General features: G+C 38.0%; 1 protein-coding gene across 5 annotated transcripts in view; it reads right to left on the bottom strand.

Annotated features, from left to right (window-relative positions):
• ABI2 (abl interactor 2) overlaps positions 1 to 27,309 on the bottom strand; it is a 116,736-nt gene that overhangs the window by 56,307 nt on the left and 33,120 nt on the right. For all 5 annotated transcript variants that reach the window (XM_023219285.2, XM_023219290.3, XM_023219299.3 and 2 more), the window contains exons 2-3: positions 18,212 to 18,379; positions 6,002 to 6,178 (exon numbers count right to left, since the gene is read on the bottom strand). In XM_023219285.2, the coding sequence (XP_023075053.1) occupies positions 6,002 to 6,178; positions 18,212 to 18,379 (345 nt within the window). The remainder of the gene's footprint in view (positions 1 to 6,001; positions 6,179 to 18,211; positions 18,380 to 27,309) is intronic.

Below are 27,309 nucleotides of genomic sequence, written 5' to 3'. Positions count from 1 at the left end.
AAAAAAAAAAAAAAAAACCAGCCAGGAGTGGCTATAGTCCCGCTACTTGAGAGGCAGAAGCAGGAGGATCACTTGAGCCCAAGGATACAGCGAGCTACCATGCCACGGCACTCCAGCCTGAGCAACAGAGCAAGACCCTATCTCTTTAAAAAAAAGAAAAGAGAATTTAAATATACAAATAGAAGAGGGGAAGTGTATGTAGGTTGTGCCTGTATGTGAAATAGTGAGGATGGGAAAAAGCTGAGGTCAGTCACCTCTGGGCCTTCATTCTCTGTCCAGTTTTGTTCCCCATTATAGTCCCATGTAGTACATAATTCTTTGGCTTTCTAGAGACCTCTATCCCTCTCTTCAGAGTATATATGTTCCTATTTCAATTCCTAAGGGAAACCAGGAAAACGACGAGAAGACCCTCTGAGGAAAATCAAAGTTGAAACCAGGAATTAGAGTATAAATTCAGGACAGAGGTTAAGATTTTTAGTAAAAGGGTTAAAAGACAAAAAAGCCTATCAAGTCGAGAGTTCAATAATAAAACACAGAATAAGGGAACATAAGATTAGGAGTAAGTGGGAAGAGAAACAGGTAAAGAAAGCAGAAGAAAACAAGAGAAATAAAGATGGACAAACTCCTGCTTGATTTTGAAAACAGATTCTAACAACTGGCTTTTGTCAAAACAGAATTGATGGCTTAAGGTTAGAACTTATAGTCAAAACAGATGGGTCTCTTGAAGGTTGAGCTTTTCTTCCAGGTACTATATCGGATAAATTTTTAAGAGTGCACCTTCAACTGTACCTGAAAGCTAGAAATGTAAGAAGAATTTATCATATTTCTGTAAGGAATGACAAATACTTGCTAAAAATAGTACTCAAGTGAAAACAGTCCATTTTTTAAACATGGAGCTAAACGATGGATCTTCAAAATACTAGGCAAAATTTTTAAAACTATTATATTCTTAATTTGCTGGCTGTAAAACCCTTAAGCCCTGCTCATCAATTATTAAGAATCTGAGCTGGGCACAGTGGCTCACGCCTGTAATCCCAGCACTTTCGAAGGCCGAGGCGGATGGATCACAAGGTCAGGAGTTTGAGACCAACCTGGCCAATATGGTGAAACCCCATCTCTAGTAAAAGTACAAAAATTAGCCAGGCGTGGCGGCAGGTGCCCATAATCCCAGCTACTACGGACGCTGAGGCAGGAGAATCACTTGAACCCGGGAGGCAGAGGTTGCAGTGAGCCAAGATTGCGCCACTGCACTCCAGCCTGGGCGACAGAGCAACACTCCATCTCAAAAAAAAAAAAAGAAAAAGAAAAGATTCTGCTTGGGCGATGTTCAACTGAAATAATACGTTAAGAAACATAAGTTTGTATTACTTTTGATTAAACTAATATGTTTATTTTAAAAATACTTAAGTTTAGCTTCATTAGTGACAATTTTAATGTTTTCAACACAAAAATTCATTACAAACACATCATACTGACCTCAGTAACAGGGTCTTAAAATTCTTTTTACTACTAAAAGAGTACTGGCCAGGCATGATGGCTCACAATTGGGAGGCCAAGGTGAGAGGATGGCTTGACCACAGTTCAAGACCAGGCAGGCCAACACAGTGAGACCCCATCTCTACAAAATTTTTTTTAAAAAATAGCCAGGCATGGTGGTGCACGCATGTACTACCAACTACTCAGGAAGCTGAGGCAGGAGAACCACTTGAGTCAGGGCAGTCAAGGCTACAGCAAGCCGTGATCACACCAGTGCACTCCTAGGGGACAGAGAGAGACCCTGTTTCCAAAGGAAAAAAAAGAATAGGGAATAGGAACCAGTTCAAGGTACATTCCACTTTTATATGGCCTTAAGTATATATGAAAACACCTCCAATATGGCACTCTATCCACTGACCTTGTATGTCCTTTGTTGTAAAACTATTACCATACTGTTTTTGTTTGTTTTTTTTGTTTTTTGAGACGGAGTCTCACTCTGTCGCCCAGGCTGGAGTGCAGTGGCACGATCTCGGCTCACTGCAAGCTCCACCTCCCGGGTTCACGCCATTCTCCTGCCTCAGCCTCCCGAGTAGGTGGGACTACAGGCGCCCACCACCTCGCCCGGCTAATTTTTTGTACTTTTAGTAGAGATGGAGTTTCACTGTGTTAGCTAGAATGGTCTTGATCTCCTGACCTCGTGATCCGCCTGTCTCAGCCTCCCAAAGTGCTGGGATTACAGGCGTGAGCCACCGCGCCTGGCCTATTACCATACTGTTTTTAAAAACCTTATGAACTCTTAAATTTTTAACTTGACTGAAGAAAAACAAAAACAGTTAATCCAAATTTCAGATGACAAGAACCATTAAGCATCAAACATGCTGTATAAAATAGTAAAAGTTAAACTCTTAAACAAGGAGGTCTCTTCTGAGTCAAATCCCACATGTCTGGTCCTAAAGTATGATGACTTTCTCTAGAGTCTGTCTGAAAAGTATAAAAAGTATGACAGCAATGGGAGCAGCAAAGACAGAGCTCAAAAAGTGCTGAGGAAAAGATAAAAAGAGGAGTAGAAAGAAAAAGGACTAGGTCTTAAATAGGCTTTAAATTTTAAGCACATTTTAAAGCAACATTTAATCAGCTACCCTGATTAAAATGAGGATAAGGAATCCATGCCATTGCCCATCAGGAGACTTCTAAGATACTTGCAAGAATCCACAGGTCTCCAAAAAGCTCAGGGATCTTATCTAAGTGTGATTCTTCATTATATCTTTCTAGGAGACTCTCAGTTTGGCCTATCTCTCACAACGGAAACAGATCCTGACGCAGGAACATCAAGAAGGAATCATAGTGGGGTTTACAGAAAACAAGCATAAGGCAGTGGCTTGGGCAAGCTGAACTTTTAAGGGTAAAGAATTTGTTTGTTTCCATATTTTTTCTTCAGTTAAACTTCCCGAGTACTTCTATCACTTTGGAGGTTAACACATCAATGGTCAAAATTTGAATACAGACTTTAGGGTAAAAGGACCAAAGCAGCCACAGTCTGCTTTTGGTCTAGTTCACTGCAACCCACCTATTTTAAGCAAAAGGAATTTCTTCACAATTCCACATCTTACTCACTATGACTGAGGATTTGGAACCAACAATCCAATCAATAATACAGGAGTCCATATGCTTGGGATCTTCCAATCAAATCTACCTACCATGGGCAGGTGAAAGTTGCATAGTTAGTACTAGTTAATGATTCAAAGCTCAGTCATCTTGTCATCACTTTCTACACTGAAGATATGGCAAATAATGGGTGTTAGATGGGAGGAATATGTATTTGAAAATAAACTATGAAACTCACCTACAAAAAAACATCAAAGAAGAAATGCATGCTAAGTTTGATATATAATTGTAGTAACCTTCTATTTTAGGCAGGCTTCTTGAATATAGTTGAATTTCTTTTACCACGAATCCTCCAAAATACCAAAACATCATTGAAACGAATCATAACAGGAAATATCTCTAATTCTTAACCGATATTCTGTTAAACATTGTCATAGGCTTTTGATGTTTTGCGTATAATTATATTCACCTTTAAAAACTCTTAAAGTTTATATTGAAATATATTCTTTATTCAGCTATTTGGCAAAAAGAATAATTTTTCCACAAAAATATGATACTGCAACTTAAAAAAAAACCCTGTGTCACTGAATATTTTCTGCTTCTCAATTTCTTTATATGGATTAAAAGATAATGACATATTGTCCATAAGGTATATCAGAAAGCACACCATTTATAGAATAAAAAGGCCATTACACAGGGGGAGGGTTAAATAAAGCATATTAATTGGCCCTCCAATTCATAACAAAGTCTCTATATTTATAAAAATCCAGCAATTATATTGCATAACATTTTTATGATAGGGTAGCTTACGTTTCAGTTTCACAAAATATATTAACATTACAAAATAACCATTCATTCAACAAATATTTACTAAGCACCTAATGTGTGTCAGGTATTGTTCTAGGCACAAAGGATAGAGCAGTGAACAAAATAGACAAAAATATCTGCCCGCAAGGAACATGAAGACACACCACAAAGTTGCATGACAAAAAATAAAACAAAAAGGAGGAATTATTTATTGGATTTTAAAAAGCCAAGTGTTAACTATCTCTTTAACTCCCCATATGTAATATTCTACATAAGAACAAAGAATGGAAATCCAGCCCTGGAATCTCTTACCTTAAATCTAAGCAACCACTTAATGCATAAATGAAGCAAATAAAAGAGGTAAGGAAAAAAAGCATTGAAAGGTTAGTTGAAACTTCAGGATGTGAAGAGAAAGGAAAAAAAGAAAAAACAAGTTAAGCATTCAGCATTAACAAAATAATGTTTCAGTAGATCATAGAAAGAGTGGTTAAAGCAGAATGTGTCATGAACAGAAGTTTCTTTGATGAATTTAAGACACTGTTTTATTCAAAAATTTAATTTTATTAAAGATTTCTTCAAATTAATGACCTTTAAACATAGAAAGTCAAAAAATGAAGGGGCTAGAATCCTAAAAGAAAAACATCTTACTTTGAGGATTATAAGAACGGGGGATGTAAACATATGAATTATATATATTAAAAAAATCAGATTACTTTTTTCTTACATAATTGGGCAAACAGAAATGTCACACTTTATATTCTAAGTATCTTTTTGGCATTAGATTCTGGCAGTATTCTAAAATATTCCATTAGCAGTTGTTAGCCTTGAATAAATTTTCCCAAGTTAGAATAAATTTCAGTTATTAACTAACCATCCAATTACACATCTTATTTTAACATGCTCTTATTAGTAATCTAAATGCATGTAGGTATTGGCTATAAAATTAAATATTGGGCAGGCACAATGGCTTACACCTGTAATCCCAACATTTTGGGGGACCAAGATGGGAAGATCACTTGAGGATAGGAGTTCATGACCATCCTGGACAACACAGACAGGCCCTGTCACTACAAAAAATTTAGCTCAGCATGGTGGCATATGCCTGTAGTCCCAGGGAAGCTGACAAGGGTAGATCATCTGAGCCCAGGAGTTCAAGGTTGGAGTAAGCTATGATTGTGCCACTGCACTCCAACCTAGGTGATAGAATGAGACCTTGTCTCAGAAAAGTTAAATTAAATATCATATTCCAGATAATAGTGCTTGCATCAAAACTCTGAAGAGAGATTTTAAAAATAAATTTACGTATATGTTTTCTTTTTACCTAGATCTACATTAAATTTAGATTTAACTGATTTCCATCCATAACAGTGTGTGTTAAGTATGCTTATATTAGAAAAAAAATCAACTACATGAACTGTACAGTATCATTATAAGCATGTATGTATGTATATTTATTTACTCATATCTGATAAGTCACTGTCTTTCAAACTACTGATCAGATGTAAGTTGATACTCAGCTAAAGCTCTGAATCATTAAGTTCAAACACCAATTTAAATGAAATTTGCATGTTTTAGGCACCCAAATACATCTTAAAAGACAGTCAAAATATATAATAACTATATACTCAAAAGCAGTGGCAATATTAATTCACCTAACACTATTTTTGCCCAAAATGTTGGGATAAAATTATTTTAGAAAAATTCAAACTACATGTTTATTAATATATGTTGTTTTTGAAAACTAATGCCAAAAGTCTGCTGATAAATACTTGAGATAAGGTAAACACTTTCATAGTAACATGATGATTTTTTAATCAGCCATATTAAATTAAAATTGGAAAGATTACACTACACTTATTTACTCAAACCATAGGAGGTATTATCATCACTAAGCAAATACAATTCATTCAGAGATGATTGTTTAAAACTTGAGAATACAGCACTAAGAAAAAGTAAAAAGGGTAAAACAGTTATAGTAGCAAGGAATCTTCACGACAACTGGGCCAAGACTTTGTCCTCTAGGAAAGAAAGATAGATAAAAAGCTTAATTTTCTCAAGAGTTAGTTTCATTATGGGTTACTACTTTTAAAAGCTTGGAAAAAATTATACCTACCTTTACTCCATGTCCAATATCATCTAGAATTGTATAGTCAATAGGTTTTCTAATATAACGAACTGGTCGTTCAAGGTTGGCTGGAGCAATAATCTTATGCGTCCTTGAAGTGTTTTTATTGGTAGTCAAAATACCAATTTCTCTTCTTGCAACTTTCTCTTTATGAATATCAACTGTCTGCAAAATATAATGTAAAAAACACAAAAATGTATAGTTCTAATATCCACAAAAATCAAAATATATATGCCTAGAGATTTAATATTGCTACTCATATTCTAAACTATGCTTGCTAAATTTTATTCTTCTAGACTACTGACTTCCTCCATTTTCAGGTTAAAGCAAGGGCTGGTAAACCATGGCCAAATCTGGCCCATCACCTGATTTTTACAGCCCACAAGCTAAGAGTAGTGTTAACATTTTTCAATGTTTGGATAAAAGAACAACAGCAACAAAAAACCTTCATGTGAAAATTATATAACATTCAAATTTCCTTTTCCATAAGTAAAGTTTTATTGGAATACAACCACGTTGCTTACTTGCTTATTTGTCTAGACTTTACACTGTAATGGCAGAGATGAGCCACAACAGAGACTCATGGCCCACAAAAACTGAAGTATATATTAGCTGGCTCCTTTACAGAAAAGGTTTGCCAACCCCTGGGTTAAAGCATGCTAACTTTTTCCTTTCCATTAAGATTCAGACTAATATAGTGATTAAGAAAGCCCCTGAAATTAATCTAGTTACATTTTTAATGACCTATAATTTCTATTCATGCTTAAACATCTTTTTATTTAAAAGGAAAGAGGGCTGAAATATAATGTTAAAAATAAAGCCAGGCACAGTGGCTCAGGCTTGTAATCCAAGCACTTTGGGAGGCCAAGGTGGGCAGACTGCTTGACCCCAGGAGTTCATGACCAGCCTGGGCAACATGGCGAAACCCCGTCTCTACAAAAAGCAGCTGGGTATGATGGCATGTGCCTGTAATCCCAGCTATTTGAGAGGCTGAAGTGAGAGAATCGCTTGAGTCCAGAAGGTCAAACTTGCAGTGAGCCATGACTGCACCACTGCACTCTAGCCTGGGTGACAGAGCAAGACCCTGTCTCAAAAAACAAAACAGCCATTTTTTGACCCCAAAAGACCAAGTTGCTTGGGCAAAGCTGCTTATATTTTTATCATGACAAAATGCCTGTAAAATATTTCATTAATTTATTTATATTTATTAAATGCTCCATAGGACATAAGAGTAAGAATGTATTGTAATTACAATCTTCTATTTGCTAACAGAGGGTGAATTTCTCCACATACACAGGTAGTTAGTATACTAAAGCAAAATTTTGTAAACTGCAAGCTGCAATTTAGTGGTATGTAAGCAGCAATTATTTCAAACCAAATAGAACAGAAACATCAGACTGCATGTACACACAGTAAGTTAAAAGTACTGTTTCTTGAAAAGTCTGTTTATTACGTACATAAATAGATACATGAATTATGTGCTGAATACAATGTAAAAAAATTTTTTTCCTGTGTGTTGCAGTCAACGGAGTTTGAAAAATCACTTCACTAAAATGGTTCACATCTCTTACAACCAATTCCTGGCTCAAGCAGCAATCAACAGACACATTTTTTGCTAACTCTTCCCCAGTCCCACTTCAATGTCCTACTTCAATTTCCCCTTTGTAAAAGAACCCGGTAGTAACAATCAAGAGAAAAGATAATCATCATGACATTATAAAATACTATTTTAAGAAATCTGAACACAGATCATTTATCCTTCTAAACTGCCTCAAGTAAGAGGTAAGCTTGAAACAAATTCAAAGTCTCTTATTTCTCTACAACCAAGAGATCTTAAAAACAACAGGATCTGTATGTTCCAGAGCTAATGCATGTATAAACAGAACCTCAAATAAAAAACTAACCACGGTAGTAATCTTACAATTTTAAGTATTTCTTTTTAAGAAAAAAATAATCTCTAAACTTTTCTATGCATGTTAGGCTAATTATGAGAATAGCTTTCCTTTTCAACTGCTTGGGAAAACTATAACAGAAAAGTTAAGTTTGCGTATTAGTGATGACATTGGAATTCACTTAATTTCTAACTTTAGAGAAATGGAAATTAATCACATTTTGATTAAAGTTTATTTTTATGAGACAGTGTCTCACTCTGTTGCCCAGGCTGGAGTGGAGTGGCCCGATCATGGCTCACTGCATCCTCAACCTCTCAGGCTCAAATGATTCTCCTGCCTGAGCTTCCTAAGAAGCTGGGACTACAGGCGTGTTCCACCATGCTGGCCTAATTTCTATACTGTCTGTAGAGTTGGGGTTTTTCCATGTTGCTCAGGCAGGTCTTGAACCCCTAAGCTCAAGTGATCCGTACACCTTGGTCTCCCAAAGTGCTGGGATTCAGGAGTAAGCCAATGTACCTGGCCTTGAATAAAGTTTAGTGAGTCATTCTGAATCATTAAAAATATGGGCTAGAAATATTATTTCATACCATCAAGAATGCTTCAAAAACCAAAATATGACACTTTTTGTATAAAATGGGTCTAAAAGGTTCATCAGAAAATATAATCCTCAAGACATTGTTTTTATTCTCCTCAGTTTTTAGAAATGTACTTAACTTATTCAGAAATGAAACTACAAGAGTGTAAACCTGACCAACCATAACAGAATTACAAGCCTAGAGCTTCTATTTAAAATCTGCATACCATAAATATACATTTTTTTGCAACATGGTCTCACTCTGTCACACAGGCTGGAGTGCAGTGGGACAATCACAGTATACTGTAGTCTTGAACTCCTAGGCTCAAGCGATCCTCTCACCTCAGCCTCCTCAGTAGCTAGGACTACAGACGTGCACCACCATGCCCAGCTAATTTTATTTTTTGTAGAGATGGGATGTCACTGTGTTGCCCAGGATGGTCTTGAACTCCTGACTTCAAGCAATGCTCCTGCCTCAGTCTCCCAAAGTGCTGGGATTATAGGCATGAGCCACCGTGCCTGGCATGTACTATAAATATTAATAAATCTCTGGAGAATGAACAGGGAGAAATCATCTTCCGCTTATTATTTACACTAACACACAGTAATATTTTATAACAAGCACATATTTCTTAATTGTTTGAAAAACTGAGACTTTAAAAAAGCATGAAAATATAAATTAGAAATCTCTTCATTTGATCTTATAGAGATGTGACTTGGTCTAGGGATTGGGGACATTTACATATTACCCATATGTTCTCTTCATATACACACAAACACACACTAAGCCCAAACCCACAGACCATAACAGTAAAATAAAAGGAAGACCAATACAGCAAATAAAAAGATAACAATAAGCCTAAAATAAGGGGTCATTGTTATAATAGAGCAAAAAAAATGGCACTAAGCCTCCAGGGAGAGAAGGCAAAGTAGAACCATAATGAGTTACAAAGAAATATATCAATTCATCAGGAAAGTGAAATGTTTCCCAGGACTAAACTCTTTAAAAATATATTTGTTGTTGCTTCTTATATCAAATCTCAGTAAAAACTGAAGGTATATTTTTTAAACATAATTTTTTAACAGCATAAGTATACAGAAAGTCAAAATAATTTAGTTTGGCTATATGATGTTTTTAATTGTCTACTTCAAAGAATGCCTACATCTTAGAAACACTAGGGGCAGGGTAACTCAACAGTGGCACTATTGACATTTTGGGCTTGATAATTCTTTGTTGTGGGCGGGGGTGAAGACTGCTGTCTTGAGGATTGTAGAATATAGAAAAGCATCCAGGTAGATAACTGTAGCACTCCCCCACCATGAGATGTGACAACCAAAAATGTCTAACATTGCCAAATGTCCACTTGGGGGCAAAACTTCCCTGGTTGAGATCTAAAGATCTATAGAGGAAGGACTAATTAGCTGGTCCCTTACTTCATTCAATCTCAAATCGCAATTGTTTCCAAATTTTTTCACAAGTCGATTCAAGATCAACGCCTCTAATTTGCCTAAATATAGATATTTGAAATAAATAACTTTTAAAATACATCTATAATAATAAATGTAATCTAACAAGGGTATAATCTGTATTCTTGCCATCATACTACCACACCGGGTGGAACTGCAGGAGTTTCTATGGGCAGGAGAAAATATGCCTTTAGAAAATGGTGCCGGGCGCGGTGGCTCATGCCTGTAAATCCCAGCACTTTGGGAGGCCGAGGAGGGCGGATCACGAGGTCAGGAGATCGAAACCACGGTGAAACCCCGTCTCTACTAAAAATACAAAAAATTAGCCGGGTGCAGTGGCAGGCGCCTGTAGTCCCAGCTACTCGGGAGGCTGAGGCAGGAGAATGGCGTGAACCCGGGAGGCGGAGCTTGCAGTGAGCTGAGATCGCGCCACTGCACTCCAGCCTGGGCGAAAGAGCGAGACTCCATCTCAAAAAAAAAAAAAGAAAATGGCCACGGTTCTATTTTGAGTTTGAATAATTTGACAGAGAGCACTAAATCTATTTCATAAACAAGCAGAAGATTCTCAGATTCTCAGGTTGGTCCAGAAGATTCTAAAGGTTTTCAGCAATCATCTGCTTCAATTTTTTTTTATAGCTTTCACTTGTAGAAAATAAGCATAGTCAAATTAGACAGAATAATAAACACTCCCTCCTCACATCTATCATGCAGCTTTAACATTCATAAATTCGTAGACAACTGTCAGCTGTAAAAGAAATTTAGGAAAGCTCCTGTAACATATTCTTAAATAAAATATGGCTACTATGTTTTTCCTAAATCAAATTCACAGCTATCAGTAATTATGGCATTTGCCCTCAGGATATTCTTTGACATTATAATGTTAAATCTCATTAAGTTAAATTCTGGAAGTACAAGTTCAACACTGATATTCAGGATGAATTTTAAAAGTAAGAAAAGTATTTCAAATTTATCCTGGGTTTTTTAAGTGACTAGTTATATGACAATAAACCTACTTATTTAGAAGAGGCCTCAACAACAGCACTCACCTGTGGCAAGTAAAAAATGTGTTCTACTAGCATAACTCATGCAAATACACAATTAATATAATTATTGTTTGCTACAGATCCCATTAACCAAAAAACACACCAAGATATATCACTGCAATTGTGTAGGACTTAAACATCTATTCTCCTACAGTTCCTTATTAATTAGTTTCCCCATCCTTCTCACTGATATTGCCAAGCTGATCTCGCATGCTGCAGGCTTCCCCCATGACACTTCAGCCACACAGTGCGAAACCCAGGTTCCTTAAGGATACCTTTTATGGCCTTGAGATAACCATACTGACTCCCAGCTCCTTTGCAAGCCTGAGCCCCACTCCCACATCTCCCTCATGAACTCAAGCAAATGCTCAGGCCACAGCAGATGACAGGAAGGTACTGTATAAAATATTTTGTTTTAGGATTATCCATGCATTGTCATTTCCCATTACCACAGATAACTGAGAGTTGACTGTACTGGATAGCACTACCTCAGTTAGCTGCCCATCGGTGTGGGAAAACATCTGCAATCAAACAGTTACAGTGGATTAACCCAACTAAATTGGGTGTTTTTAAGTATGTCTCAACTTTTTTATTAGTAAGCTAATGTTTCAAATAAACATATTTAAATTACAATTATTCTTCAAATTATGTATGATTCATAAAACAAATTAGTTACTAACAGTAATTTTCAGTTTTTTATAAAGTAATATAAAAATTATGTAGGAAATTAATTGGGAAGTATAAAAAGTCTACTTTCTATGCATAATTACATATTGATAACCTTCAGTATATCTCCTTAATTAAAACTGGAATTTTTTTTTTTTTTGGGGGGGACAGAGTCTCGCCTTCCACCTAGGCTGGAATGCAGTGGCACAATGTCAGCTCACCGCAACCTCTGCCCCCAGGTTCAAGCAATTCTCCTACCTCAGCCTCCAGAGTAGCTGGGATTACAGGTGCCCACCACCACACCCGGCTAACTTTTGTATTTTTAGTAGAGACAGGGTTTCCCCATGTTGGCCAGGATGGTCTCGAACTCCTGACCTCAGGTGATCCACCCACCTTGGCCTCCCAAAGTGCTGGGATTACAGGCATGAGCCACTGAGCCTGGCCAAAATTGGAAATTTTTAAGCAAGGCTATCTATATAAACTTTTTTGGTTTTTTTGTTTTTGAGACAGTGTCTCACTCTGTTGCCCATACTTGAATCCAGTGGCATGAACATGGCTCACTGCAGCCTCGACCACTTGGGCTCAAGTGATACTCCCGCCTCAGCCTCCTGAGTAGCTGGGACTACAAGCATGCACCACCACACCTCGCTAATTTTTGCATTTTTTGGAGAGATGGAGTTTTGCCATGTTGGCCAGGCTGGTCTCGAACTCCTGACCTCAAGGGATCCACCTACCTCAGCCTCCCAAAGTGCTGGGACTACAGGCATGAGCCACCACACCCAGCCTAAAGTTTTTAGACAGTAAAAACTACCCTACTTGTTGAGTTCTTAAGGTTTAGACCTGCCACTGCCTTTCAATACCTAGCTCTTGAGAAGAATTACTTCCAACTTTATATTATTTTATATTAATTCTTTTCCAGCTCCTTTACTTGTTACCTGCTAACTAATTTAACGCCTGGCCCAGTGAGTCCTACTCAGCCCTTGGGAAGGTGGGATGAGCACTACTTTCTTAAGTTCTTTATGTTGTCTTTTGACCTTGCTTAATCTTTTATTCTAAGCCATCACAAACTTGAACATGGACAAGTACTGACTAATTTTACTAGCTAAGAAAAAAGATGGGCCTCGCTTAGAAAAATTTTAGTTTACAAACTGATAAGAATTTTAGTATGAAAAGTGTTTTGCAAACTTTTTATTTAAAAAAACCTACTAGAAAAGGACACAAAATAATGGGCACAATAAGAAACACTCATCTTTATAATAATGTTACACTACACTGACTTAAAGGTATGTGTGCCTGTACAAGTATTCAGTGAAATTACATGTTTATTCCAATAAGTATATATTCTGGGGAAATATTTAATGTTAACTCCACTATCAGTTTGAAGATCAAAAATTTCATTTGTTTTAATAATATGCTTCCAAAGAACGGACAGGATAACAGCAACAAAGCTAGAGATGGAATTTCTTTAAAATTTACCATCCCTAAAATACACAACATAATCCATGTTAAGAACCAACCCTACTACTACCTTATAGATATGATGAATGTAGTAAAAATTAGTATACTACTTAATACTATATTATCCTTTTAATACAAAAAAGTGTCTGATACTATATATTCCTAATCAGTTAATACCTGTTTTTGAAAACATCTGACATTTAGAAAGAGTGGGTTACTACTTTGTTTTGTTGAAGTATTTCTTCCCAATACAGAGTAGAGTCAATGGAATTCCCATCCTCAGATTACAATTCCGAGTAATTTGCGAAACAGTTCAGTTAAATTAAAGTAATAGAGGGTTGAGACCAGTGGACACAGATTGAGGTAAAGAGCAGAACCAACAGAACAGAATAGAAGCAAATAAAATCAAGCTCATTTGTGAGAATCACAAAAATAAGGAATTCAAGATGGAAGACAGCTAAGAAATTATCCAAACAGTCCCATCTTACAGATGAAAACACTTAAGTTCAAAGAAGACAAATGTCACACAAGTCAGCAGAAGAGCCAGGGTAAAACCCAGATGCCCTGATCCTTTTCAGGACAATCCTGTTCAGCGTTCATTTTCGTCAAAATGGATGAAAGGGATAGGAGGCTGAAAGGTGGTAAAGTTCTTACCCAGCCAATGGGCAAAAAAATACTGATGGGAAAAGAAACTGAATACCCTAGATAATTAGTATCTACTAGTCCCAAACAACTCCACCCTTATAATTCTTAAGGCTTATTGCCATTCCAATAAATGTGTAATCTTGTCTTTGACCTGACTGAACCCTCCATTCCTTCAACTCAATCTTCACTATAAACTCTCAGAGTCTAGTACTTTTGCCCAAGTTGCACAAAAATCTGGTCTCAAGAACCCCCTGGTTCCCTCTAGAAACATACAATATTTTTAATAACACAAGCATCATAATAAAATTTAACACTCAAACATTTGGAAAAAGTATTTTAGAGGAGGGGCTGGCAAACTAAGGATCCATGCCAGAATGTGGCCCGCTGCCTGCTTTTATATGGCCCAGAAGCTAAGAAAGGTTTTAACATTTTTAAATCGTTGTTAAAAAATACACACACACACACAAAAAAAAAAGAAAACGTAATTAAAATGTCTTTCAAATCTGTCCACATCTCTACCTTACTTGCAATGTCATCTCTCTTTGCCGGGCATGGTGGCTCATGCCTGTAATCCCAGCACTTTGGGAGGCTGAGGTGGGAGGATCACTTGAGACCAGGCGTTCAAGGCCACCCTGGGCAACATCATGAGACTCCATCCCCCCACCAAAAAAATACACACACACACACACACACACACACACACAGAGAGAGAGAGAGAGAGAAAAAGAAGAGAGAGAGAGAAAGAGAGAATAGGAGAATGACACCATACGTGGCCCATAAAACCTAAAATAGTTATCAATACGTGGCCCACAAAACCTAAAATAGTTATCCTCTGGCCTTTTATTTAAAAAGAAAGTTTGCCAACCCCTGTTTTAGAGTATTTACTATTTGTTTTGTAAGCAGAAAATGTTTTTTCAGTCTGAAGAACATCAAATAGTTTTGATATTCAACTGACTTTTTAAATGAAGAATTCTACCTGTAAACACAAGTAAAACAAAATTTCAATCCTTGAGGCAAATGTTAGAAAATACATAAATTTTTAAAATTACTCTTATTTCTTAAATACAGTCTCTATCAGCCTATTTCTCAGACTTGATCCTTTATCCAACATAATAATTTACATTCTGTATAAACTTAATAGCCACTGAGAACTGCAGCTCTATTACCTCTCCAACTATTGCCCCCTAGACACTCAACTCTGAAAAAAAAAGGTTTGACATATTCCTGACAGCTTTGACTGAGGCCTCTGTTATTTCCGGTTTACTAATCTCTATCCATTCTTCTGTTTTTTACTTAATCCATTAAAATAGCTTTAAAAGATAGCATTAATTGACCATATTAAATGCCAATTTATGATTGATACATTCTCAATAAATGAATTAATACATATACTCAAAATCTAGGGTGGTTGAGTATTCACCTTCCTCCTTGAGCTTGCCAATACTTTTCTACCAAACTACTACAAAATTCTAAACAGAAAATAAATTATCATCCTTGATTGCTATTTGCTTGTTGTCATCATTTACCCACATAATCTCTCCTACTCTCCCCTAATGCCTAATAAAACTTGTTCCTCCTTTTTAGGAACTCTAATACGCTAGTTTCTCTTCTATATTTGTTCTTTTTTAAAGAAGTTTATTTTTAACATCCTTTGCTAATGCTTCAAACATGGAAAAATTTTAGGATTTTCAAGAATAGATCTTGAAATTCTATATCAGATTAGCAATTTGTCAACCTCCCTCCTTCCATAGAAAACCAAGTTCAGGCCAGGAGAAGTGGCTGACACCTGTAATCCCAACACCTCTGGAGACTGAGGTGGGAGACTGCTTGAGCCCAGGAGTTCGGGACCAGCCACAGCAAGATGGCAAGACACTGTCTCTACAAACAAACAAAAAAAAATCAGCCAAGCATGGCACGTGCCTATAGTCCCAGCCAGTTACTTGGGAGGCTGAGACAGGAGGATCCCTTGAGCCCAGGAGTTCAAGGTTGCAGTGAGCTGTGATCGTACAACTACACTCCAGCTTGAGAAACAGAGCAAGCCTTTGTCTCTTTAAAAAAAAAAAATTCATCTATTTAATCATTTTAAATTCCATTGACTATTTCCTCCAGGAGGCCTTTCCAAACTGAAATTTACCTTACACTCATTAAAACTCACCAATTCTTTTTTTTTTTAACTTACGATACACAATATAACAAGCAATAAATAATATGTCTGCAGAAGTTTGTATAAAATGTGAAGAAACCCTTATAATGGCAAATTCAGATTTCAGATTAAATAATATTAAATAAGAAATCCTCTAAATCAGTCTGATAAATTTTCAAAAACACTGTATCTGATTTTATGATCTGGACTATATTTGGTCTAGTTATACAAATTTGCTAAACTTTAGACTCTCAAAAACAGTCCATTTGAAAAGAGCCCATGGCCGGGAGTGGTGGCTCAAGCCTGTAATCCCAGCACTTTGGGAGGCCGAGATGGGCGGGTCACGAGGTCAGGAGATCGAGACCATCCTGGCTAACACAGTGAAACCCCGTCTCTACTAAAAATACAAAAAACAACTAGCCGGGCGAGGTGGCGGGCGCCTGTAGTCCCAGCTACGCAGGAGACTGAGGCAGGAGAATGGCGTAAACCCGGGAGGCGGAGCTTGCAGTGAGCTGAGATCCGGCCACTGCATTCCAGCTTGGGCAACAGAGCGAGACTCCGTCTCAAAAAAAAAAAAAGAAAAGAAAAAAGAAAAAAGCCCTGAACTCTCAAGACATTAAAAAAATAGTAATAATATGCATATTTAAAAGTTATTTTTATTCCAGAATAGTTCTAATCATTTAGGTCTAAAAAGAGTGCTGAATAATACTAAATCATTCAAATGACAAGGTGCTAAAATACAACATTTCAAAGATCTCTTCGAAAAAAGGCAGGCACAAACCAAAACCTTCATCATTTTTATATTTTTTAAATTACATTTTGCAATTTAATTGGTTTTTCACTGCAGTATTATTTTAAATGGCCCCAAAATATGGGAATGATTATGAAAGGCATAACATATACATGCAACATTATGCAGCCACTGAGAATGTTTATGAAGAACTTACAACATCAAGAGATTACGTTTGCTTTAACACTAAGTTAAAAAAGCAGAACCCAAAATTCTATACTTATTCTATAACTGACTCTATTATATTATAATCCTGGCTACTTTTTTTTTTTTTTTGGAGACAGGGTTTCACTCTGTCTCCCAGGCTGGAGTGCACATCATAATTATAGCTCAATACAGTCTAGACCTCCCCATGCTCAGATGATCCTCCCACCTTAGCCTCCCAAGTAGCTGAGACAACAGGCATGCATCACTACACTAATTTTTGTATTTTTGGTAGAGAACAGGGTTTTGCTATGCGGCCCAGGCTGGTCTCGAACTCCTGGGCTGAAGCAATCCTCCCACCTCAGCTCCCAAAGTGCTGGGATTACAGATGTGTGCCCAGCCCACAGCTACATTTAAAAAAAACTACTGGCCGGGCGCGGTGGCTCAAGCCTGTAATCCCAGCAATTTGGGAGGCCGAGACGGGCGGATCACGAGGTCAGGAGATTGAGACCATCCTGGCGAACATGGTGAAACCCCGTCTCTACTAAAGAATACAAAAAAGCTAGCCAGGTGAGGTGGCGGGCACCTGTAGTCTTAGCTACTCGGGAGGCTGAGGCAGGAGAATGGCGTAAACCCAGGAGGCGGAGCTTGCAGTGAGCTGAGATCCGGCCACTGCACTCCAGCCTGGGCGACAGAGTAAGACTTTGTCTCAAAAAAAAAAAAAAACTATTTACAGGAAAAAGGATTACAAGGCAATATACCAAAATATTAACAGTGAAAAGCTTGGGAAGTGGTAAAATGGTTTTTTATTTTTCCACTTATTTTCTTCTTTTTCTGGGTTTTCATGAGTATGGCTTTTATAATGAAGACAGATTAACATTTTTTAAAAAACTTTTAGAAGTCCATAAAGTGACAAACTTTTTTTTAAGTTATATATAATAAAAATAATTTTGTAAGGTTCGCTAGTCTTTCCATTATTGCAGGTATAGTACCATCCCAATAAACATAAATCCTACCAAAAGAAAAAAAAATTTTTGAACACGCCACCAATCTATCAAGTTTATCTTTTTAAATTGATAAAGAAGTATGAAATTTGTTTAAAAAAGGGGGGGGAAGGATGAAGTTTCATTATAGGGCTGATTATGTTACCATGACAACTGAGTTTTAATAAAATTCACAATTTACTTTCCTATCAAAATCACACAGATAACCACCCACAAAAAGACATAATCAAAAAATAACCTAATATTAAGTTTCTATTTTCCAAATCGTACATGTGAGTTAACTTACATAATAAAAACTGCCAGCATTACAGACAGCCTGTGTTTATTATTAAGGGTTCCTCATAGGCAAATAGGAAAATATTGTGGTCTCACTTGTGAAATATGATTGATTGAAGATTCCATCCTTCGTAGCTGGGATGCCTGGATATCCAGCATCTGCAGGACATTGTTGGCCAAGGTGTTTATCAGATAGGCAACACTTGCTAAGGATTGGGTGGTATAGGCTTTGGTTTCTTCTAGGGCTCTCTGCTTATCTGCTGACTAGGAAAAAAAACAAACCAGTGATCATTAATTCAAAGATAACCCATTTCTAGCAATCTAACCTAACAAAAACCTCATCACAACGATTCTGTTAACTGAATCCACCAGAAAGTAAAAAAACGAATCCACCAGAAAGTGAAAACTACTGGTATCACATAAACCCCAAACCAAACTATTGACTGAATTAACTAATGTTTTCATGTTGAATAGACACATTTTTGTACAGATGCAAATAAAACTCTAAAGCCATTATCTAGAAAATGAGATCCAATGGACAATTTGAGCAATGGTAGCAAAGTATACACTGCTTGGAAAGGTAGCACTGATTTGAACGTATAAATTTTGACACGCTTTCTTCTGCTTTTCTGAATTCTTTTCCTTTCACTCTATTATGTGAAATGTGGCCAGAACATAATGTCTGATTAAAGTGATAATAATGTTTTACCCTATAAAAGCATCCAGGAAAAAAATATTTTAAATATAAATAATGATATGATAAATAAAATGGTAATAATGATTATAATAAACTAAGAGTAATAAAAGGATCCTTCCTTCCAAAACATTGTGTTATAACCCTTCAAGATGTAAATTGCCATGTTGCCCAAGCTGGTCTCAAACTCCTAGGCTCAAGAGATTCATTGGCCTGCCTCTCAGCCTCCCGAAGTGCCAGGATTCCAGGCATGAGTCACCATGCCCAGCTAAACATTAATTTTTAAAATAAATTAAGTTGACACACGCAGTGAGGCTCATTCTTCTTTTCCATTTTAAAATTAAGATTTCTTTTTTTTCTTTTCTTTTTTGTTTGAGACGGAGTCTCGCTCTGTCGCCCAGGCTGGAGTGCAATGGCCGGATCTCATCTCACTGCAAGCTCCGCCTCTCGGGTTCACGCCATTCTCCTGCCTCAGCCTCCCGAGTGGCTGGGACTACAGGCGCCCGCCACCTCGCCCAGCTAGTTTTTTGTATTTTTTAGTAGAGACGGGGTTTCACCGTGTTTGCCAGGATGGTCTCGATCTCCTGACCTCATGATCCACCCGTCTCGGCCTCCCCAAGTGCTGGGATTACAGGCTTGAGCCACCGCGCCCGGCCTAAAATTAAGATTTCTATTCATTAATGATGTCTAAGAAATACTATGACCGTTTATATATGAACATGAAAAAACCAGTATTAAAAAACCACAGAAAGTTAAAAAATGTAAAAAACAGAAATAAAGAAAAAAACACAAATAAAGTTCTGTAAGCATTAACATAACAGCCCCGGCAGAGCGCGGTGGCTCACGCCTGTAATCCCAGCACTTTGGGAGGCCGAGGTGGGCGGATCACGAGGTTAAGAGATTGAGACCATCCCGGCTAACACAGTGAAACCCCATCTCTACTAAAAACACAAAAAATTAGCCGAGTGTGGTGGCGGGCGCCTGTAGTCCCAGCTACTTGGGAGGCTGAGGCAGGAGAATGGCCTCAACCCAGGAGGCGGAGCTGACAGGGAGCCGAGGTCGCGCCAGTGCACTCCAACCTGGGTGACAGAGCCAGACTCTGTCTCAAAACAAACAAACAAAAGATAACAGCCCCAGAAAACACGTAGCCTGAGAGAGATAAATAGTTTTCCTGATCTTGATCCCATAGAGTAAGGCTTTACTCAATGAAATGGAAAAATAATATTCAATTTTGTAAAAAAATTTATAGATGGCTTAGCAAGTATTTTCATTAACAGAAGAAGCAAACAAATCTGGTCCCATCCTCTATAAAATAAAAGTAACAGAAAATGTCAGGAGGAAATTCTAAAGATCAGTGCTACAAAGAAAGAGAGCATTTTTGTTACCAAAAAAAAAAAGGTGACACATTCATTCAATATAATCCACAAGTATCTACCATATATACAAAACATTGTGCTCAGAGTTGAGCAATTTTAAAACATTGTATCTGCTCTCAAGGACTTGCCATGGGAGAAGATCCACATAAATTACTAAGGTGAATTAAGGTGAATAAAAAAAGTACAGGCAAAATAAAGGTAACATGACGAGCAGTATGAAGAAAAAGGCAGGTTGAGAATATCAGTGATGGCAAATGTTCAGTCAGATTTTTAACCAGTTTTTAAAAATTGAATCCTTAACAGACTCTACACAGCTAATTCTGAAAAATGAAAGTAATTCTCAGATTATTTGTCTTGTATGTATCTTCTAAATCAGTATACCATTTCAAGACGTCTTAAATAAATGTGTAAAAAATAAACCACACCCCTACTAATCTTCCAAGTAAAATTTTCAGTACATTTCTATTTCATTATTACTTTTACCAGTAACTAAAACAGGTCCACACTGGGGACACAAGTAGCTTTACCATAGATGAAACACTATAAACAACCATATATAGCATTTTTTTTTATTTGTAAAAAGCCTCTGTCTTGGCTTGCAAATCATGACACTAACAGTAAAATTATAACATGCATAAATATAAATAATTTTTTCTTAGCCATTAAATTTTACTGCCGACATATTATCAAAGGGCATCTTGGAGATGTCATCTCCATCATCTTCCCTACCAGCCTTCAATTATTGTGTTACGAAAATACATTCTCAAATTTACAGCTACCCTAAAAATGCTCCAATATAGCAATTCTGGAACCACTTCAGGATATGACTGAAGCAGTATTCTGAAACACCTGAGACTGACACTATCAAATAGAACTCTCTGGCTTCACCAAGCAACAAGATCATACTAAAAAAATACCAACACCTCGGCCGGGTGCAGTGGCTCACGAGGTCAAGAGATCGAGACCATCCTGGCCAACATGGCGAAACCCCATCTCTACTGAAAATACAAAAATCAGCTGGGCATGGTGGTGCGTGCCTGTAATCCCAGCTACTTAGGAGGCTAAGGCAGGAGAATTGCTTGAACCCAGGAGGCAGAGGTTGCAGTGAGCAGAGATTGTACCACTGTACTCCAGCCCAGGCAACAAGGGCAAAACTCCATCTCAAAATAATAATAATAATAATAAAAATACCAATACCTCAAGGGCTTCAATATTTCACTCTGAAGTTTTACAAGTTTCGCTACATTTGTAGCTTTAAATTATGTGAATAAACAATAATCAAATAAGAAAAAGGTACAGACAAGAATATTCATGTTCATTAACTCATTTAATGATGAAAGAAAAAGCATGAGGCTGACTAAACAATACATTCACATAGTACATTAATGCAGTAACTTAAAATGGTATTGCTATGCATTACTGCTATGTAAAGATATCTACGATATAACTAAGTGAAAAAAAGCTGATTACAATGCATCTTGAACATAATCATAATTCTGTATGTGCCTGTGTGTAAATACGAGCACAAGAAAAATGTCCAAAAAGTAAGCTCCAAAATGATAACCTAAGTTTTCTCTGAACGTTGGAAATAAAGTTGATTCGGATTTTTAAAATGTTTTCAATATGGCTTAATTTTTTTTTTTAACTTGGGTATGCAGTACTTCCATTATCAAAAAGAGTAAAGCATAAAGCTGGCCAGGCATGGCAGTTCATGTCTGCAATCCCACGACATTAGGAGGCTGAGGCAGGAGCATTGCTTAAAGACAGGAGTTCAAGACCAGCCTGGGCAACACTGTGAGACCTCAACTCTACAAAAATTTAAAAATCAGTCAGGCATGATGGTGGACCCCCTGCAGTCCTATCTACTAGAGAGGCTGAGGTGTGAGGATGACTTGAGCCCAGGAAGTCAAAGATGCAGAAAGCCATGATCACATCACTGCACTCTGGCCTGGGTAACAAAGCAAGACCGTGTCCCTCAAGAAAAAAACTTAATTAAAAAAAATGTGTATGTGCATTAATATAAAATAATAGAAACTGAAAATTAAGCATTCCATCCTAGTCAACTATAAGGAATAATTATAAAGCATAAGAGGTCCAAAAGATCTTTATATCTTTCTGAAATGTATTTTACATTTGCATGCTCATCAAAAAGTTATTTGGGGCTCAAGGGTCTTTTCTTGTTATTTCTAAGTTCAAGATAAAGTTTAAAGGACCACAGCTGCCATTTGTTTACCTGCTCCATGGATAAGTCAGCACAGTGGTGGTTCAGTGGTAGAATTCTCGCCTTCCACACAGAAGGCTCAGGTTCAGTTCTCAGCCAATGTACAAGTATGCAGTGGCTCACACCTGTAATCCCAACACTTTGGGAGGCTGAGGCGGGCAGATCATTTGAGGTCAGGAATTCGAGACTAGCCTGACCAACATGGTGAAACCCCGTCTCTACTAAAAATACAAAAATTAGCTGGGTATGGTGGCAGGTGCCTGTAATCCCAGCTACTCAGGAGCCTGAGACGGGAGAATCACTTGAACCCAGGAGGCGGGGGTTGCAGTGAGCCAAGATCGTGCCATTGCACCCCAACCTGGGCGACCAAAGAGAAACCCTGTCTCAAAATAAAATTTAAAAAAAAAAAAAAGGATGAATGGATAAAGAAAATATGGTACAGGCCAGGTGCGATGGCTCACACCTATAATTCCAGCACTTTGGAAGGCCAAGGTGGGCAGATCACCTGAGGTCAGGCATTTGAGATCAGTCTGACCAACATGGTAAAACCCCATCTCTACCAAAAATACAAAATTAGCCGGGCATGGTGGCGCATGCCTGTAGTCTCAGCTACCAGGGAGTCTGAGGCAGGAGAATTGCTTGAACCCAGGAGGCAGAGGTTGCAGTGAGCCAAGATCACATCACTGCACTCCAGCCTGGGTAACAACAACAAAACTCCATCTCAAAAAAAAAGAAAAGAAAATATGGTACATATGCCCAATGGAGTACTATTCAGCCATAAAAAAGAATGAGATTCAATCATTTGTAACAACATAGACGGAACTGGAGTTCACTACATTAAGTGAAACAAGCCAGGCACAGAAAGATTGCATGTTCTCACTTATTTGTGGGAGTTAGAAATCAAAACAATTGGCCGGGCATGGTGGCTGACGCCTGTAATCCCAGCACTTTGAGAGGCCGAGGTGGGTGGATCACGAGGTCAGGAGATCGAGACCACAGTGAAACCCCGTCTCTACTAAAAATACAAAAAAATCAGCCGGGCGTGGTGGCGGGCGCCTGTAGTCCCAGCTACTCGGGAGGCTGAGGCAGGAGAATGGCGTGAACCCAGGAGGCGGAGCTTGCAATGAGCCAATATTGCACCACTGCACTCCAGCCTGGGCAACAGAGTGAGACTCTGTCTCAAAAAAAAAAAAATTAAAACAATTGAACTCATAGAAATAGAGAGTAGAAGGATGGTTACCAGAGGCTGGGAAGGGTAGGGGGAAAGTGGGGAGGTAGGAGAGGAGGAGGTAGAAGGAAAGATAGGGAGGTAGGGGAGTGGGGAGGTAGGGGGAAAGTGAGAATGGTTAATGGATACAACATAATAGAAAGAATGAATAAGACCTAGTATTTGCTAGCACAACAGGGTGATTTCATTAAAAAAAATTTAATTTTACATTTTAAAATAACCGAAAGAGTATAGTTGGATTGTTTATAACACAAAGGGTAAATGTTTGAGGTGATGGACATCCCATTTACCCTAATGTGATTATTACACATTGTATGCCTGTATCAAAATATCTCAGGCAACCCATAAATATATACACCTATATGCTCCTATATACTCAACACAAAATTTTTTTTTATGTAAAAATATTTAAAATACTGCCAGGTGCGCTGGGCCACACCTGTAATCCCGACACTTTGGGAGGCCAAGGCAGGCGGATCACTTGAGGCCAGGAGTTCAAGACCAGCCTGGCCAACATGGTAAAAACCCTGTCTCTACTAAAAATGCAAGAATTTGTCGGACGTGGTGGTGTATGCCTGTAGTCCCAGCTACTCAGGAGGCTGAGGCAGGAGAATCACTTGAACTTAGGAGGCAAGGCTGCAGTGAGCTGAGCTCACGTCACTGCACTCCAGTCTGGGCAACAGAGTGAGACCATCTCAAAACAAAAGTGTTTAAAATACAGGCTGGATATGGTGACTCACACCTGTAATCCTAGCACTTTCAGAGGCCAAGCCAGGTGGATCACCTCAGGTCCGGAGTTCAAGACCGGTCTGCCCAATATAGAGAAACCCCATCTCTACTAAACATGCAAAAATTAACCAGGCGTGCTGGCCCAAACCTGTCAACCCAGCTACTTGGAAGGCTGAGGCAGGAGAATAGCTTGAACCCAGGAGGCAAAGGTTGCACAGAGCCAAGATCACGCCACTGCACTTCAGCCTGGGTGACAGAGTAAGACTCGGTCTCAAAATAAATTAATTAATTAAATTAAATATCAATAGAAAAAACAAAATACTCAAAATATAGTAAAACTCAGTATTTAAAATGTATTGGGACCCAAAAGTAACATACTCCCAATTACATGAATGTGAATATAAAGCAACTACTCCCAGAACCTCCAAACAACATGACCTTGTACTGCTATATTAGAAATTATTAAAAGAAATGTTCACAGTGAAAGTACAGGTTATTTTATCTAACATTATATATTCCTCTTATAATTAAAAACAATTTTTCAATATCATTATTTCATGCTTAGATGAAAAACAGACCACAACAGCACATTCTGGATGCCACATTATCTACTTGACTTATTTCAGTACAAAAGTGTTTTTTTGCCACAACTGTGGATATGAACTAGCTGAGCTACTGCCAGAATAACTGAGATCACAGAAACTATGTCATCCAGGGTCCAGCATACAAATGAACTAGAAATATATTACTATGCTGATCAACTGCAGAGCTCTTTTCTTTCCAAAGCAGAACTCATCAGAAATGTTTCCTCTAACAAACAAAAAATTATTTTTAGCTAAATCTCCTGAGGATTCAAGAAGGACCACAAGGGAAGTAATGATTCTTCACTAGCCTTCCTCACTAATATAGTAGAATCACTCAAAATTTCGATTCCTGCAAACTTAGCACAGACACAGCCTTGAGAAAGGGTACTCCGTCACTCAATAAATGACACTGTAAGACACAGGACATCATTCAATCTAGGCAAAAGGATGAAGAATGTCTATGTTAACGGCCCTTGTAGATTTTCCTGTATTTGCACAGAACAGTCATTTTTTAAATAGAAATAAAGAACTGTCTGGTTGAAAACAGGTTATTCTTCATCTGGTTTTATTGCCATGTAACACAACAGGCTCTGACTTTCTCCTTTTTTTTAAGTTTTCATTCTGTTTTCCTTTATGTGTTAGCATTCTGTCAACTTCTATACTGTTTCCTACAAAAAAAGAAAAGTCAGTGCAGCAAACTGTCCCATGCCAAGAAAAAGTTCAGTGTGGCAAACCACCATTATAGAGAACTTTTTTCTTTTCTCAGACAGGGTCTTACTATGTTGCCCAGGTTAGATTCAAACTCCTGGGCTCAAGTGATCCTCCTGCCTCTGCCTCCCAAGTAGCTGGGACTAGAGGCACACACCACCATACCCAGCCAAACATTTTCTTGTTCAGCATCCATTACTGTTCTCTGGTAAAAGAATTTCACTTTCATATGGTGATTTAAGCCTGAGAATTGATTCCCATCCCCTCAGGAAGGGACACATGACCCAAGTCTGCCAAAAGTATACCAACCTGTTGGACACTAACAGGCTAAGGCACTGACTCAAGACAGACCAACAGGAGACTTCTCCAGAACTTTTCTAACAGTAATGGAAAATTTTATTTCAAGCAAGGATTGCTGTGGCAGCCAGACACACATATTTAGATCTTCTTTCAAGAGAATATGCTTTACAAAGCACTGACAGCCATCAGTCACACCTGTGGAGCTAGTGCTCATGCTGAGGCCACGCTTCTCCTCAGTAATGTATTACTCTTGAATAAACAGAGAATAGGTCATCCTTGAAAGTTGTTACCCTAATTTTGGTCCTTCCTGATTTCATAAATGATATTAGCAACAGCATAAGAGTCAAAGGAGACTAAACAAGAGTCCCATTTAACCTTATGTCGATTCAATGTCCTAAACTCAGAAGTTTCCCGATCTTGGAAAGCCATGTCCCTAAATATTGGTAGAATCTCTGGTGTGGCAAGCAAACTTCTTTTCTGCACGCTGGGCTTCTCATTCATCATCTGTTGTTTCACAGCTGGGCCATATATTGAGCCCCAGTCAGACTGATCTCTAGGCAAAAGTCACTTACTAGCCTGAATCAGGTCATTCCCGGTATCTAAATTCTCCATTTTGCCCCTCTTGCTAAACTGCTTCTTTAGCCTATTCATCTCTCTCTATTCTTACCATCTGTGTCCTCCACTACTTACACTGCTTTAATTCTTCTTACCTCTTATTTACAGTGCCTCAACTGTTCTACCCCAAACCACCAAATTTGTTTCCCTTCATCATATCCCATTTCCCCTTTCCAGCTTCTCAAAAATCTAAGGCAAAATAATCTGCTCCACCCAACACTTCACCTTGCGTTTAAAGCATTCCTCATCCTCTTACCAATAAGAACCTTTATCAATGATAACCAATCTCACATGTCAACACAAATTGTTTTTAAATAAATTTAAGGGTTTTTTTAATCCTAAAATAAAATAGACTACATTAACTAACTTAAAAAGGCCTTTATACAATTGCTTAATTTTTTTTTTTTTTTTTTTTTGGGGATGGAGTCTCACTCTGTCGCCCAGGCTGGAGTGCAGTGGTGGGATCTCAGTTCCCTGCAACCTCCACCTCCCAGGTTCAAGCAGTTCTCCTGCCTCAGCCTCCTGAGTAGCTGGGACTACAGGCATGTGCCACCACACCCAGCTAATTTTTGTATTTTTAGTAGGGATGGGTTTCACCATGTTGGCCAGGATGGTCTCAATCTCTTGACCTTGTGGTCCACCTGCCTCGGCCTCCCAAAGTGCTGGGATTACAGGCATGAACCACCACACCCAGCCAAAACTGCTTAATTTTTTTTTTTTTTTTTTTTTTTTTTTTTTT

The sequence above is a fragment of the Piliocolobus tephrosceles genome, chromosome 11, assembly GCF_002776525.5.
Source record: "Piliocolobus tephrosceles isolate RC106 chromosome 11, ASM277652v3, whole genome shotgun sequence".
Lineage (NCBI taxonomy): Eukaryota > Metazoa > Chordata > Mammalia > Primates > Cercopithecidae > Piliocolobus > Piliocolobus tephrosceles.
This window is presented reverse-complemented; position numbering and strand designations above follow the sequence as displayed.